The sequence below is a fragment of the Apostichopus japonicus genome, chromosome 6 (genome assembly GCF_037975245.1).
Source record: "Apostichopus japonicus isolate 1M-3 chromosome 6, ASM3797524v1, whole genome shotgun sequence".
In the NCBI taxonomy this organism is placed as follows: domain Eukaryota; kingdom Metazoa; phylum Echinodermata; class Holothuroidea; order Aspidochirotida; family Stichopodidae; genus Apostichopus; species Apostichopus japonicus.
In genome coordinates, this window is record NC_092566.1 from 16,523,518 (window position 1) to 16,537,194 (window position 13,677).

The following is a 13,677-nucleotide window of genomic DNA, read 5'->3' on the forward strand; positions in this document are numbered from 1 at the left end:
ATGCTGTGGAAAACAGTCAAGTTCAAGCACTTAATAATATTTACAAAATCGTTCTTCGTGGGAAGCAGGGTGGTGGAAGTAATCCTCACATTTAAGAATTACTGCCAATGAAGTAGCTACTTCATTCACAACCAATCAATCAACCAACCAACCAACGAACCAATCACAACTTATGGTAAGAACTCTCCAGGTAAGCTCCGCCTACACGTGTGCTCTCCAGAGTGAGAGAGAGAGATAGTTAAAAACATCTGGCGTTTAACATCTTATTGTTCTGGAAGAGTTAAGCTTAGACAGGTTTAAAACTTGTTCTTTGTAATGGAGCGTGAGAAACTTGGCAGGAAGCATCTCCCAAGGATGCCTCCAACTATGGAAAATATCTGAACGGAGTAAATTAAACATATTCTATACAATTACGGCACTACAATCAAAAACTGGTCTCGTTTATCGTTAAAAACTGAAATTATTATATTACCTTGGAAATAAGGCAAGTTCAGCATGCGCAGTTGTTACTTGGGTGGTGGTAAAGTTATCAAAGGACAGTGTTTTGTCATATTCAAATGTTGTTCTTAATAAAACAATACATAGGATACATGAACAAAAGGATATAGGATGTTAGGAAAACTGTTGAACACATCTTTAGTCAAAAATGAATTTTCCTCTGGAATATCCCTTAAGCCAGAAGAACACTCCAGACGGAATTGGAATTTTAAATTAAAAACAACCCTGAAACAATAGTTTGTTTCACGTTTCATTTATTTAATAAAAAAACTGCAAAGTGTTATTACAAAAATACCACTAGTTAATTCTTTTTTTTTTTTCCAATAAAATTTGATACAAGCATATGCAATGGGTATAAGTAATTCTAGCCCAAACAAATCTGCTTTCTTATTTGTAATTATAATTAAAAAACTTTAGCAGTTTTGGCATTTAAGCTATTTATATGCTATATTTTAATTTATTATTATCATTAAAAGTAGCTATAACTAAATAAAAAACTTGTGAAATTGTTTTATTCTATCCCAAATCATATGATTTATTTCTGAAGTAGCAATAGGGTTTAACATATATACCTCGCGTTTTCTGGAAGAAACAGAAAAAGGAAAAATTGGGTCGCACCTGAGAATAAATTGATGCAAAGCCTAGGAAAAATTTAAAACATTTTTGTAATTTTTGTTGTTGTTGTTAACATTACAATGAGTCAAATATGCCTATTCTGTATGATATAATGAAAATACACTTAAACAAAAGTTCAGTTATTCCTATACATTTTTTTATTGGTTTATTAATGTGCCAAATAGGTTAGTACTTTCTCGTTACCTGATTTGAATGACAAACTTTTCTCTCTTTTCGAAACACTTGTAGCAATACAACAGGTTTGGGTGTTGCTCATACTGAGAGCAAACAAATACATCAAGCTATTGACAACTTCTAATATCAACGTAGAGACTTAAAAAAAGAGGAATTGCCAAGTTACAGTTAAACTTGTAGGTGAAATGTTTCATATGAATATTGACCTTTGACCTTCTTTGCTGATGTGAATATGGAATCTCATCATTTGCCTTCTTTTTCGTTCTCGTTTTTTATACAACACTCCTGACTTATATTTCCTTCTATCAATAATTGGAAATAGCTGCTTCTCCAGATTTTTTGGTCAATTCTATACCTCTATGGATTTCTTGCCTTAGTATAAATATGATTCTTTCTAAATTCTTTCCTTTTCCATCTCTGGTATGAAGTATATGCGAAGATTCTTTCTGATGGTTATGGTATGATACATTTGTAGAGAAAAAATAAAACCAGAGTAATTAATGTACATTCAGCCTCAACTGATATGAAAATGACATTTTATTGTCATGGTACAACATCTTTCCCATCCTCTTTACAGAAGTCATTAGGTAGCAACTTTAGAAGCAACTTTGCTAGGCAATAAAACGTTGACACTGTCTGCTGTTCCTGACAGAGTAAAAAACAGGCAGTTCAAAAGTGATCAAAGGCAAACTGTTAACACTGACTTAAATTCCTCACATTCTTAGACATTTTATTCTTCCAACTTTGAAGTCAAAAATGTATCTACAACAAGTCATATTCTGATGAGAGTTACAATTCTAGAAGCCATGGTCACTCTCATAAAAGCGACCCTCTGGAACATAGGCCATCTGTCTGGTCCTTTTCTTAACCGTCCTTCTTTCCTCGATTATGTCTTCATTGCCTTCGTCGATATTGTCAAAGTCGGTTAGACTACTCCAGCCAGACCCTCGAGCTGTGCTCATGGTTCCCACGTTATAGCGTCTCAGATCATCGTCCGAGTGGGTGGACAGAGTACGGGATGTCAGCGAGTGACCGTCGCCCTCTCTGAACCGGGAAGAGTATGTGCCACTCCTGACGGATCCTCGACCCTCGACCGGGAATGGTTCCTCTCCGTTGATGATGAAGAGCTCGTCCACGACTTCTCTCTGCTTTGGTTTCGGCTCGTCCATGTAGACTTTGTGGGAGGAGCTTTGGGTGACATGGCGCTCTTCGGAGACCATCATACCGTCGTCCTCTTGGAATTCTCTCTTCGTGCGCTCCTCATGGAAGTTGGACTGATTGCCAAAGTCAGACATGGGATCTAGGTATTGCTTACTCCCTCCATACGTGTCCACGTGATTGAACCCCGTGGACGACATCCTGTCGTGGTCGTAACCCACGTCGACCACGGCCTCCACCTCTCCTCCGTAATGAGATGACCCCTGCCTCGAAGAGGCGTGGCTTCTGTTGTAATCCTGTTCATCGTCGTATCCAACGTTCACACTTACACTTCGGTTCATGTTGTCGAACCTGGCGGTGCTCCTCGAGAACTGCGCTTTGGATTCCTCTGAAGTACGGTTATCCAGCATCGCTCGAATCTCGGCCGCGGTCTGCTTTCTCAGCGCCTCCCTGTCGATTTCGTTGGTGACCATTCGGCTGTACTCCCTGGCCGGTTGCTGCGTCTTGTGACTCAGTGTATTTGCATTACGCTGGCTCTGAGAATAGGCGCTCGTCTCTATGAACGATGTCTCTTGTGTTCTGGGGAAGGTGCCACCAAACATACCGTCTGATTCTCCGGTGACGACGGAAACCGAACCGTCCCTGTTAATGGTCCCAACTCTCTTGACGTTTGTTCGTTCCTCCGAGAAGTAATTGTCGTGAAATCCTCCCTCGCCGATGAGCCCGTTCTCATTCAGACTGCTGCCATCCCCATAGGCGAAGTTGTCCCGTCTGGAATTCTTGCCAACCAGGGAAGTCATAATGAGAGCATCGTGGGCCTGGTCTACGTACATATCCTCACCATCAAAGTTAACAATACCCTCCTGTATAGAGGAAAGTTCAAAATGATAAAAAATGTAAACAAAATTCAAAGAAAAAGGAAATTATGACAGAATAACAATAATTATAATCATAAGAAAAAAGGAAGTAACATTATTCTGCTAAATATCCATGAGGCTGATAATTCCAGCAAAAACATTCTAAATAACCATGTGGAACAAAAGTAACGTTGGATACACAAAGTTTGTTGAAATTCAGCCTGGAATTTTTAACTATTAAACCTGCAACCTCAACTTTACCATTCTGTAATTTTGCATGACAGTTTGGTATTGGGCAGTGGAGTATTTCTGGTATTAGGAAAGAAGCTATATTACTTTTTATCCACCTGATCTACCTTTTCTTACTTCTGAATTTGTTTTGGACTATTGCGTTTTGGGCTTATTTTTTTTATTTTTCTATTATTTTTTATTTTTTTAGTATCGTTTAATACAGGTGTTTTTTATATTGTTGATTTTGGCTTTTACATTTATTGCCTTATTGGTTCTATATATTTAATATTTTGGTTTTTGTTACTATTTGTTTCTAGGTTTTACATTTGTAAAGCGCTTTGAGCAGCTTTGATGATTATGCGCTATATTATTATTACTTTTTATTATTATTATTATCTGGATATAAAATCCAACTCTTTGGTTGACTGTTAGATAGCGGTTCGTTTTCCTTTCAATGCAACCATCTTGACCTGCATGGCACTCTACTGATAGTTACGTCTTGTTTGTTTAGAAGATATAATTATCCACAGACTCTAAATAACATTTGTGTGTACTTTGGTGCCACTCCAGACAAAACCTGTTATCACCACAATTAATTATTCCTTAATCTATCTATCAAGGGTTATAAATATGTTTTCTTACAACCCTCAGAAAACACTTCAACAAACCTCAGGTGAGAGAAATATCCAGAAATTATTTGAGAAATTCAAATTATGATATGGTAAACTTTGGAGTGGTGGAGGGATGGTGGTAGGGATTCAAATGGAGAACTTGAAACAAACCACAGTGCTTCTAGAATACACATGTCACCTAGCAAGTTCATTTCCTTTTCCTGAAATGGAGAACAGGATAATTGCAGAAAACTTGATTAAAATTTTTTTAAAAGTCAGAGAGAGAAAAGAAAAGAAATAGTACAATATCATACCTGGTATTCATATTCCTTTTTGAAATCTGTGTCATCGAAACCTTGATTGTGTCGCCTGGGAGAAAGAACAAGATTATTCACAAAATAATTATTCTGCAACTTTGAAAGTGTTATATATCCAAGCAGTCATTCAGAAAGAGCTACCACCAATGTCCACTTAATAATGTTTGCAAATAATTCTTTCTGAATAGAAACCCAAAAGTTACAGTGTCAAACAATATAAATGCCACCAGCCAACTGTCATCATTACATATTTAATTTGGTTCAATTCCTTTCAAATTTTTATCATAAATTAAATATGACACAAACCCAACCATCATCTTTAGCTTAATATATTACAGAGGTCATTGCGAAGAACAACTTTCCAGAACAGATATTTAACAAAAAAACTTGCTCCGTTTTGGGGATATGCAAGTTTAAAAAGTCCTGTCTGAGAGCTGTTATCATTGTAAATATGTGATGTCATAGTGCCACTAGGATCTGAAAACCTTTTCACGTTTTCATATTCAGGGGAGAGCCTGGGGTAAAAAAAAAAATAACGGGACTTTGCAAAATTTGCGGTATAGGCGCCAGTTTGCTTATGCTACAGTGTGTTAGGATAATAGTTTTTGTCCCCTAGGTAGAAATCACAGATATTCCGCGAATTCGCGGAAAAAGCTCATGCCTGAATATTAGAAATGTTGAATGCCACAGTGTTGATTCTGAAGCCAGCATTAGGCCATAATACAAAGTTCAATATTTTAGAAATCAGAATTTACAAAATGCTGTCTCCTTTTTAACTCTGCATGATTTAAATCATCCTCAACGTCTGATATCAAACTTCTCAAGCAACAGGACAGGGATTTGCACTTGCTCAAACTTCTCCAATTGCAATAATAAACTTATTAAACAATATTAAACTCCAATTGCAATTATCTAACTTGATTGCTCTGTGACGAAATGTGGAAATTTAAATATATTCACATAAAACAAACATAAAATAACTTTCTAAATGTTTCCCCCAAAAGCTTTCAGGTATTAAGCTAGTGTTCACCTGGCATTCAGTAACAAGATGGACTACTTATCTCACATATCAAGTTAATTGTAAGGTATCTTTCCCTTACCAAGATGAACATATGAAAACTTTAAGAAATTGATGCCTTTAGGCATCATAGATGATATGTCATAGACCATTTGAAATAGAATGCTAGCAGTTCTTGGTTGTATATTTCTATAACACTTTTTTGTAAATTTTGAGAAATGACTATTCATTGATTGAAGTGGCTGGACTATAAAGTCTAACACAGAGCCAATTAGTAACAGTTCCTCAGACACAACATAAAACTACATGGGAAAACGTAATATTTTTATGACTCACATACAATGTAGTACAAGTTTGTCAAGCAGTGTTGAATGTCATTCAAGGTCTCTCTGACATTGTTTTAATATGAAGTTGGTTAATATGACGAATTTGGTTTTTTGTTGAATGATTAGAATATATTATATTTTAATACATCCTGTTATTTATATGTAGTACAGGTGTCTTGAAGGTGGCGACATAACCAAAAAATTTTTGGGAAAGGAACTACCTACGAGTTGAATCAATGTTTGCCTTTCATAGAATCTTCTATTATAGACAAGCACACAAAACATAACGTACCCATCGTAACTGTCTTTCTCTGTGATGACCAGCTGTTGTCCCCTGGCAGCACCAGCAGCCCCCGCAGCACCACCACCCAGGAACTTGTTATACCTGGGGAATGAAGAACATTCAATGAATAAAGTAGTACATGACATTTTGATATCTTTAATTAATATTCCGGTGCTGTGGCCAAGTGGATAAGGGCAGTAGCATTTAAAGCAATGAGGCTTAGTGATCGGGAGGTTCCGGATTTCGAAATCCGGCCGGGTCATAGTAAGGTGGGTTTTTCATCCAAGAGCAATCAACGGTTTCCCATCTGATTAGAAATTAGAAATGACTTTCTAATTTGAAAATATTCCAAATTTGAGTTTAAAATGTTGAACTGGAAGCCACCCGGCGTGTGTAAGTTGTAATCCATAAGCCCTGGCGGGTTTCTCCCACATTTTGTGGTCGCTTATGCATCGTAAAAATAACTGCTGATTATTTAGATTATTATTTATTTTCATAAAACCTCTTCTTTTTTCCATGTCTGATGCAAGGAGTTAGATGCATCTGCTACAGCAATGATATCCTACTGTTCACTTTCTTCATACTAGTCAGCTACTGACTAAAGAAATGGGTGGACTCATATGACAATTAGGTTATGGGGATGGGCTAAATTATCGTCCCGTAAGTATTCCAAATGAAATTATGAGACAGTCGCTTCTGCAAGTAGCTCAAAATTTTCAAAACACTTTATGAAGACACCACAATATTATTTACCCATACATAAGAGGGATTCTTACATTAATTGTTTTAACTTTTACTTGGTTTAGCAGATGCATGACAGTTTCTCTGTTTTTGAGAATGTATAGATAAAGTCTCATATAAATCAATAACTCACCATCTTGGAAGGCAACAGAGCAGTATAATGAAAAGGAGGGCCCCGAGGAAGAGTAACAACGCCAAAGCCAGAAGGAGTGCACCAAGCCAACCGATACCACCAGCCGCAGCTCCGGATGACACCGGCTGAAAATTAATACAAAACATATTAATAACTGTTTAATTAATTAATTGAAAAATAATTAAAAATTATAAAAAAAAAAATTAAAAATAATTAAAAAAAAAATTAATTAATTGAAAAATAACTTAATAACTGAAAGCAAGATCTCTTCGTCTTGCATAGACACGCAAATGATAACCTTCTCATAAAAAGCATTACTTGAAATGGCAGTGTTGTGTATTAAAGTACATGTGACAGGAATCTGTCAATAGAGAGAGAGTTCTTGTAATAAATTGACAGTTTTTAACTAGATCTTGGAATTGATTCATTTTTAAGATGAGAGAACTTACAAGGGATCTTATGGAAGCTAAAGTTGGTTATTTTTTAATAGTTGCTACAAATTTTCTGCATCTTTTGATCAAAACTACATCCATATAGCATTTTGTATCGCAAAGATACATAACTTTTCAAATCTTGTGATAGTTTGTAAAATGCATCTGGCAACAACAGAAAGATGTTACCATAGCGATTGAGCTCCAAATGTATTTTCGTTATAATATTTCAATTACCAAACAAAGCAAAATAATATCTCTAAAGCAATCGTTTACATTTAGATTAAGTTTTATTACGGAAAAAATTGCCAGCTCAGCTTATTAAACATTATCACAGATGTATCAGATTTTATGAAGACTATGATAGCTTTGGTGACCATTTCAGAAGAACCTCACATCACCAGATCATATTTTCTCTTACAGCTGTTAAATTAATATCGCAGGAAAGAAGCTTAGTACACTACAGTTTTACTTTATAATTCTCCTCCCCACCCCCATACCCCTCACCCACAACCCACATCCCCTCACCCACAACCCCCATTTCTACCTTCGAGGAAGCCTACAAAAGATAAACTTTTAGGCGAATGAGTTCATGCAAGCAATTTGTGATATACAGTAAGACAGAAGAAGTCTAATATAATTGCTAATCAGAAGATATCGTATATAACATCATAGAAGCACACTGACAGTTAGGTTTCGCTGCTTAAAGTTTATATCCACTTTTTCCACTTCAAAAATTGGGAAAACATCGACAAATGAATACACTGCAGTAGATTGGTATATCTTTAACGTTTACATCTCCTTAGCAATGGATGGGTACCTATCTAATCCAAGTTTGCAATAATTAAGTGGGAAAAAAAAGAAAAAAAGTTAAACAAAATATTTCGCTGTCGGTGTGTAACTATGACATCACACCTAATTTGCTTCAAGTTCATATCATGGTACAAAATGTGACAAAAAAATATCAACCATCAACATCTCAAATATGTTATGATGGATGACACTGCTGGTATATTTGACCAGGATTTATAGAGTATGTACCTCTCTCACCCCAGTCAATAGTAATGTGAGGGGAGGGGTGAGGGTGGGGTGGGGAGGAGAATAATAAAGTATGCTGTAGTGTACCGATTGTCCCTTCAAAGGAGATGAGGATATGAATATTGTTTCTCAACAAGCAGACAGTATTTAATTGATAAATACTTACATATACATCAACAACACCATTGCCAATGAACAGTCTTTGAATGCTGTCTGCATTCTCATCTATGATTCTACAAGTAGAAAAGCGAAAAAGGACTGAATATAAGGATCGATATTCAATGAATATGCATGGAGTCATCAATATACGAAGCCTGAGTAACCAATAATAATATTACATTACTTGAACGTCATGTTCATATTGGAATCATAGGTTTGTCCATGGATAATACTGTGTTCAGTGTATAGGTGATTCCATGAGCTTTGGCTGCAGGACACAAATATACCGGTCCCATGGATGTCCGCTGAAGGTACAGTATAGAGGTGTGACCTTGGGCCTTATGGACAGTATATAGGTGTGACCTTGGGCCTTGTGGACAGTATATAGGTGTGACATTGGGCCTTACGTACAGTATAGGGATGTGATCATGGGCCTTATGTACAGTAAATAGGTGTGACCATGGACCTTATGGACAGTATATAAAGGTGTGACCATGGGCCTTATGGACAGTATATAGGTGTGACCATGGGCCTTATGGACAGTATGGGCCTTATGGACAGTATATAGGTGTGACCATGGGCCTCGTGGACAGTATATAGGTGTGACCATGGGCCTTATGTACAGTAAATAGGTGTGACCATGGACCTTATGGACAGTATATATAGGTGTGACCATGGGCCTTATGGACAGTATGGGCCTTATGGACAGTATATAGGTGTGACCATGGGCCTCGTGGACAGTATATAGGTGTGACCATGGGCCTTATGTACAGTATATGGGTATGACCATGGGCCTTATGCACAGTATATACGTGTGACCATGGGCCTTATGGACAGTATATATAGGTGTGACCATGGGCCTTATGGACAGTATGGGCCTTACGGACAGTATATAGGTGTGACCATGGGCCTCGTGGACAGTATATAAAGGTGTGACCATGGGCCTTATGTACAGTATATAGGTGTAACCATGGGCTTTATGTACAGTATGGGCCTTATGGACAGTATATAGGTGTGACCATGGGCCTCGTGGACAGTATATAGGTGTGACCATGGGCCTTATGTACAGTATATGGGTATGACCATGGGCCTTATGCACAGCATATACGTGTGACCATGGGCCTTATGGACAGTATATATAGGTGTGACCATGGGCCTTATGGACAGTATGGGCCTTACGGACAGTATATAGGTGTGACCATGGGCCTTATGGACAGTATATAGGTGTGACCATGGGCCTTATGTACAGTATATAGGTGTGACCATGGGCCTTATGCATAGTACATAGGTGTGACCATGGGCCCTATGTACAGTATATAGGTGTGACCATGGGCCCTATGGACAGTATAAAGGTTCGACCATGGGCCTTATGTACAGTACATAGGTGTGACCATGGGCCTTATGTACAGTACATAGGTGTGACCATGGGCCTTAGGTACAGTATAAAGGTGTGACCATGGGCCTTATGTACAGTATAAAGGTGTGACCATGGGCCTTATGTACAGTATATAGGTGTGACCATGGGCCTTATGTACAGTATATAGGTGTGACCATGGGCCTTATGTATAGTACATAGGTGTGACCATGGGCCCTATGTACAGTTTATAGGTGTGACCATGGGCCCTATGGACAGTATAAAGGTTCGACCATGGGCCTTATGTACAGTACATAGGTGTGACCATGGGCCTTATGTACAGTACATAGGTGTGACCATGGGCCTTAGGTACAGTATAAAGGTGTGACCATGGGCCTTATGTACAGTATAAAGGTGTGACCATGGGCCTTATGTACATTAGATAGGTGTGACCATGGGCCTTATGTACAGTATATAGGTGTGACCATGGGCCTTATGTACAGTATATAGGTGTGACCATGGGCCTTATGTACAGTATATAGGTGTGACCATGGGCCTTATGTACAGTGCATAGGTGTGACCATGGGCCTTATGTACAGTACATAGGTGTGACCATGGGCCTTATGTATAGTACATAGGTGTGACCATGGGCCTTATGTATAGTACATAGGTGTGACCATGGGCCTTATGTATAGTACATAGGTGTGACCATGGGCATAACATATACTAACTCCTCTGCCACTTTTAACTTACCTTACAACAGTTCCGGAGTCTTCTATTTGATTTGTTTCTCGGTCGACAACATGGAAGAAAACCATAGTCTGACCGATTCGGTTTCCATTCTCGTCTACCACAGCTGTGATGTCATCGATGCGCACAATTCCGCCCGTAAGGTTTGACAAAAGTCTGGCGAGAAAAAGGTGCAGTAGATCACATTAAGGCTTACTTCTTTTTTATTTGTTTAACTTTATGGTGCGACAATCTCATAGCAATCTTAAAGTTGGTAAAAAATATTTCAATAATAATAAATTTGGTTAAAAAAAAATTTAAAAAAAATAAAATTGGTAAAATAATAATGAAATCAACAAAAGACATACTCTCGAAGAATGTCTATTTTCAGTCGGACATTGGTGACAGAATCTTCTATGACGAGAACCACCCTCTGGTCTGACTCGAGAACATGAATCTGTTAAGAAGAATAAATAAATATGTAACATTCCATATCATAGTTCTTTCAACGTTATAATAATATACAAATAATGAATGGTTATGAGTGCAAATACATGAGTTGAAAGATGGAATGTTCCATTTAACGAGGCTCAGCCGAGTTGAATGGAACAAATTACATCTTTCAACGAATGAAATATTTGCACTATTGCACGAATGGAAACCATTCATTATTTGTTTTATACAACACCTTCAAATTTGGATATAATTGGATGTAAAATGCACTCATGCAACAGATTGTTTTGAACAGACAGGTCTCTCTGCTCTCTTACCATTGAAAAAAGTGCTATCAAAAAAGTATAACGCATGGTTCTATCATCATAGCGTGCAATAGAGCGGATTTTGCATGCAATCGACGAGCAATTCACCAATCAAATGGCCGGAATATAATTAGGTGTTGTATAATAAGTATTATTTATATAGCGCAAAATCAGCAGAGCTGCTCAAACAAATGTAAAACCTAAAACAAATAGTAACAAAAACCAAAATATTAAATATATAGAACCAATAAGGCAAAAAATGTAAAAGCCAAAAGCAACATTATAAAAAACACACCAGTACTAAACGATACTTAAAACTAAAACGCATATAGTCCAAAACAATTTTAGAAGTATGTAAAATAGTAAAATAGATTAAATCATAGTCAATGTTTTAATATAAATAAGTATGAGAAACTATAGTACAGTAAGACAATTATTGTAAAAACCTATAACAGATAGTAATAAACACCCAATACAAAATGATAAAAAATAGAACCCTAAACGTAGTAAAATAAATAAAAAATACATTTAAAAAAAAATGTTAAGAATTAAGTAATAAATAATATATATATATTAATGGTAATATTTAAGTTATAAATAATATAAATATTTACATAACCTGAAACGGACATTACGAGTATTCATAAACGAATAAGTATACATAAAATCAACGTAAAATCATATAAAAAGTCAAGATATTAGTATTCAAGTACTCCATATTTGGTCGACGTTATTTTGTCTCCTTCCTGAGTTCATCTTGTAGGTTACATATATTATTTCTGGACCTATACAGAAATTCATCAAGTTTAAGACCACACAAAGACAATGTAGAATACTGTATTATAAGATATGTAACACTTCTTTTGTCATGCCTAATGAATGATCTAATGTCATAATGCATATCTTACATGATTAAGCTACTAAACCATTTAAAGAACAGCACATTTATGGATACAGTCAGTTTCACCAACGAAAATGGATAGATCCATTTTTCAGACATGGTATTTATTACCATTGACTGTACTTGATTGAGACCAATACATGTCTAAAGTAGATGGTATATATGGTTCTATTTAAATTGATTTTAGTTTAAAAAACAAAACAACGTGACCCGACGATTCGAACCAGTAAGTTTTCCGAAACATATCAAGTGATTTGGATCAGCCTACGGCTGACTTGCGGTCAATAGTTACCTGGACGACGGTGCCAACTTCAAGCCCTGTTTCCTTATCCACTGCTTCGATATCCAGTTGGAAGAAGCCGTCCAGGTCACTTTCTACAAATCTTGTGTTTGTCCTGATTGTTCCAGTGTCTTCGTCGATGTAAAAACTGTGAAGACAGAAAAGAAAGAAAGAAAAAATTGCGAGTAAGATATTTATTTTCTGTACTCTCAAGGAATTAAATCAATGCAGTTTGCACTGCCGGTAATATGGTTACACTCACTAACTTTCAACTGTATTTGTACTGTAATGGGCTCAGATGCACGATTAGACCGTTGCCATGGTGCTCGATCGAAAACTGTCAAATGCCTGAAATAGGTTGTACGGAGGAAGCAGTCACCCGAGTGTATGCGTCGATGACAACGTTAAAGGCCAAGACTTGATATGTCTGTAGAAGTTTCCATTTTGCATCATCACAAAATAACGGCTGATTTAAAATTGGTTAAGGTGCTGGCTCCCAACCATTGATTTTAAATTGGTTTATGTGATGGCTCCCAACCATTGAGACTTTAATGCTTCTATAGTATGCACTTCTGTCTTTCATTAGAATACTCCTGTCTCACTATGAAATTCATAAGCAAAGTCCAAGCTAAAGGGAACGTTTGTGTATTGTAAAGTAACAGGGCCTGGAAAGCAGTTTCAATCCTAGCAGGACCCTCTTTCAAATTAAAGCAAACTGAAACTGAGAAACATAAAGGACAGTGCTATTAAAACTAGACAGATGAACAGACAACTAAAATTGGCCCAATGAACAATGGATGTAGATGTACTCTTTATAATGCTCTAATGCATATTAATCATAATTTACTAGCATGGGGGAAATGCTTGTAGTTAATCATTTGAATAACTTGGCATTATCGCATGGTAAGGAATAATAATAACGTTCATTTCACTGCCTATATTGTTCCACTCTTTATTAATGCTAATATCTTAGCCGTCCGTGAGCTTGTCAAGTATCAGTTGGGCATCTTCATGTTTAAATTTCACAATGGCCTTCTACCCCCC

General features: G+C 36.9%; 1 protein-coding gene across 1 annotated transcript in view; it reads right to left on the minus strand.

The window, feature by feature from the left end:
* Positions 1-827: 827 nt before the first annotated feature.
* LOC139969280 (cadherin-23-like) overlaps positions 828-13,677 on the minus strand; it is a 98,292-nt gene continuing 85,442 nt past the window's right edge. Inside the window, exons 89-96 of the mRNA XM_071974196.1 lie at positions 12,646-12,781; positions 11,063-11,151; positions 10,719-10,871; positions 8,619-8,685; positions 6,984-7,108; positions 6,119-6,211; positions 4,480-4,534; positions 828-3,329 (exon numbers count right to left, since the gene is read on the minus strand). Coding sequence (XP_071830297.1) covers positions 2,106-3,329; positions 4,480-4,534; positions 6,119-6,211; positions 6,984-7,108; positions 8,619-8,685; positions 10,719-10,871; positions 11,063-11,151; positions 12,646-12,781 — 1,942 coding nt within the window. The 3' untranslated portion in view covers positions 828-2,105. The remainder of the gene's footprint in view (positions 3,330-4,479; positions 4,535-6,118; positions 6,212-6,983; positions 7,109-8,618; positions 8,686-10,718; positions 10,872-11,062; positions 11,152-12,645; positions 12,782-13,677) is intronic.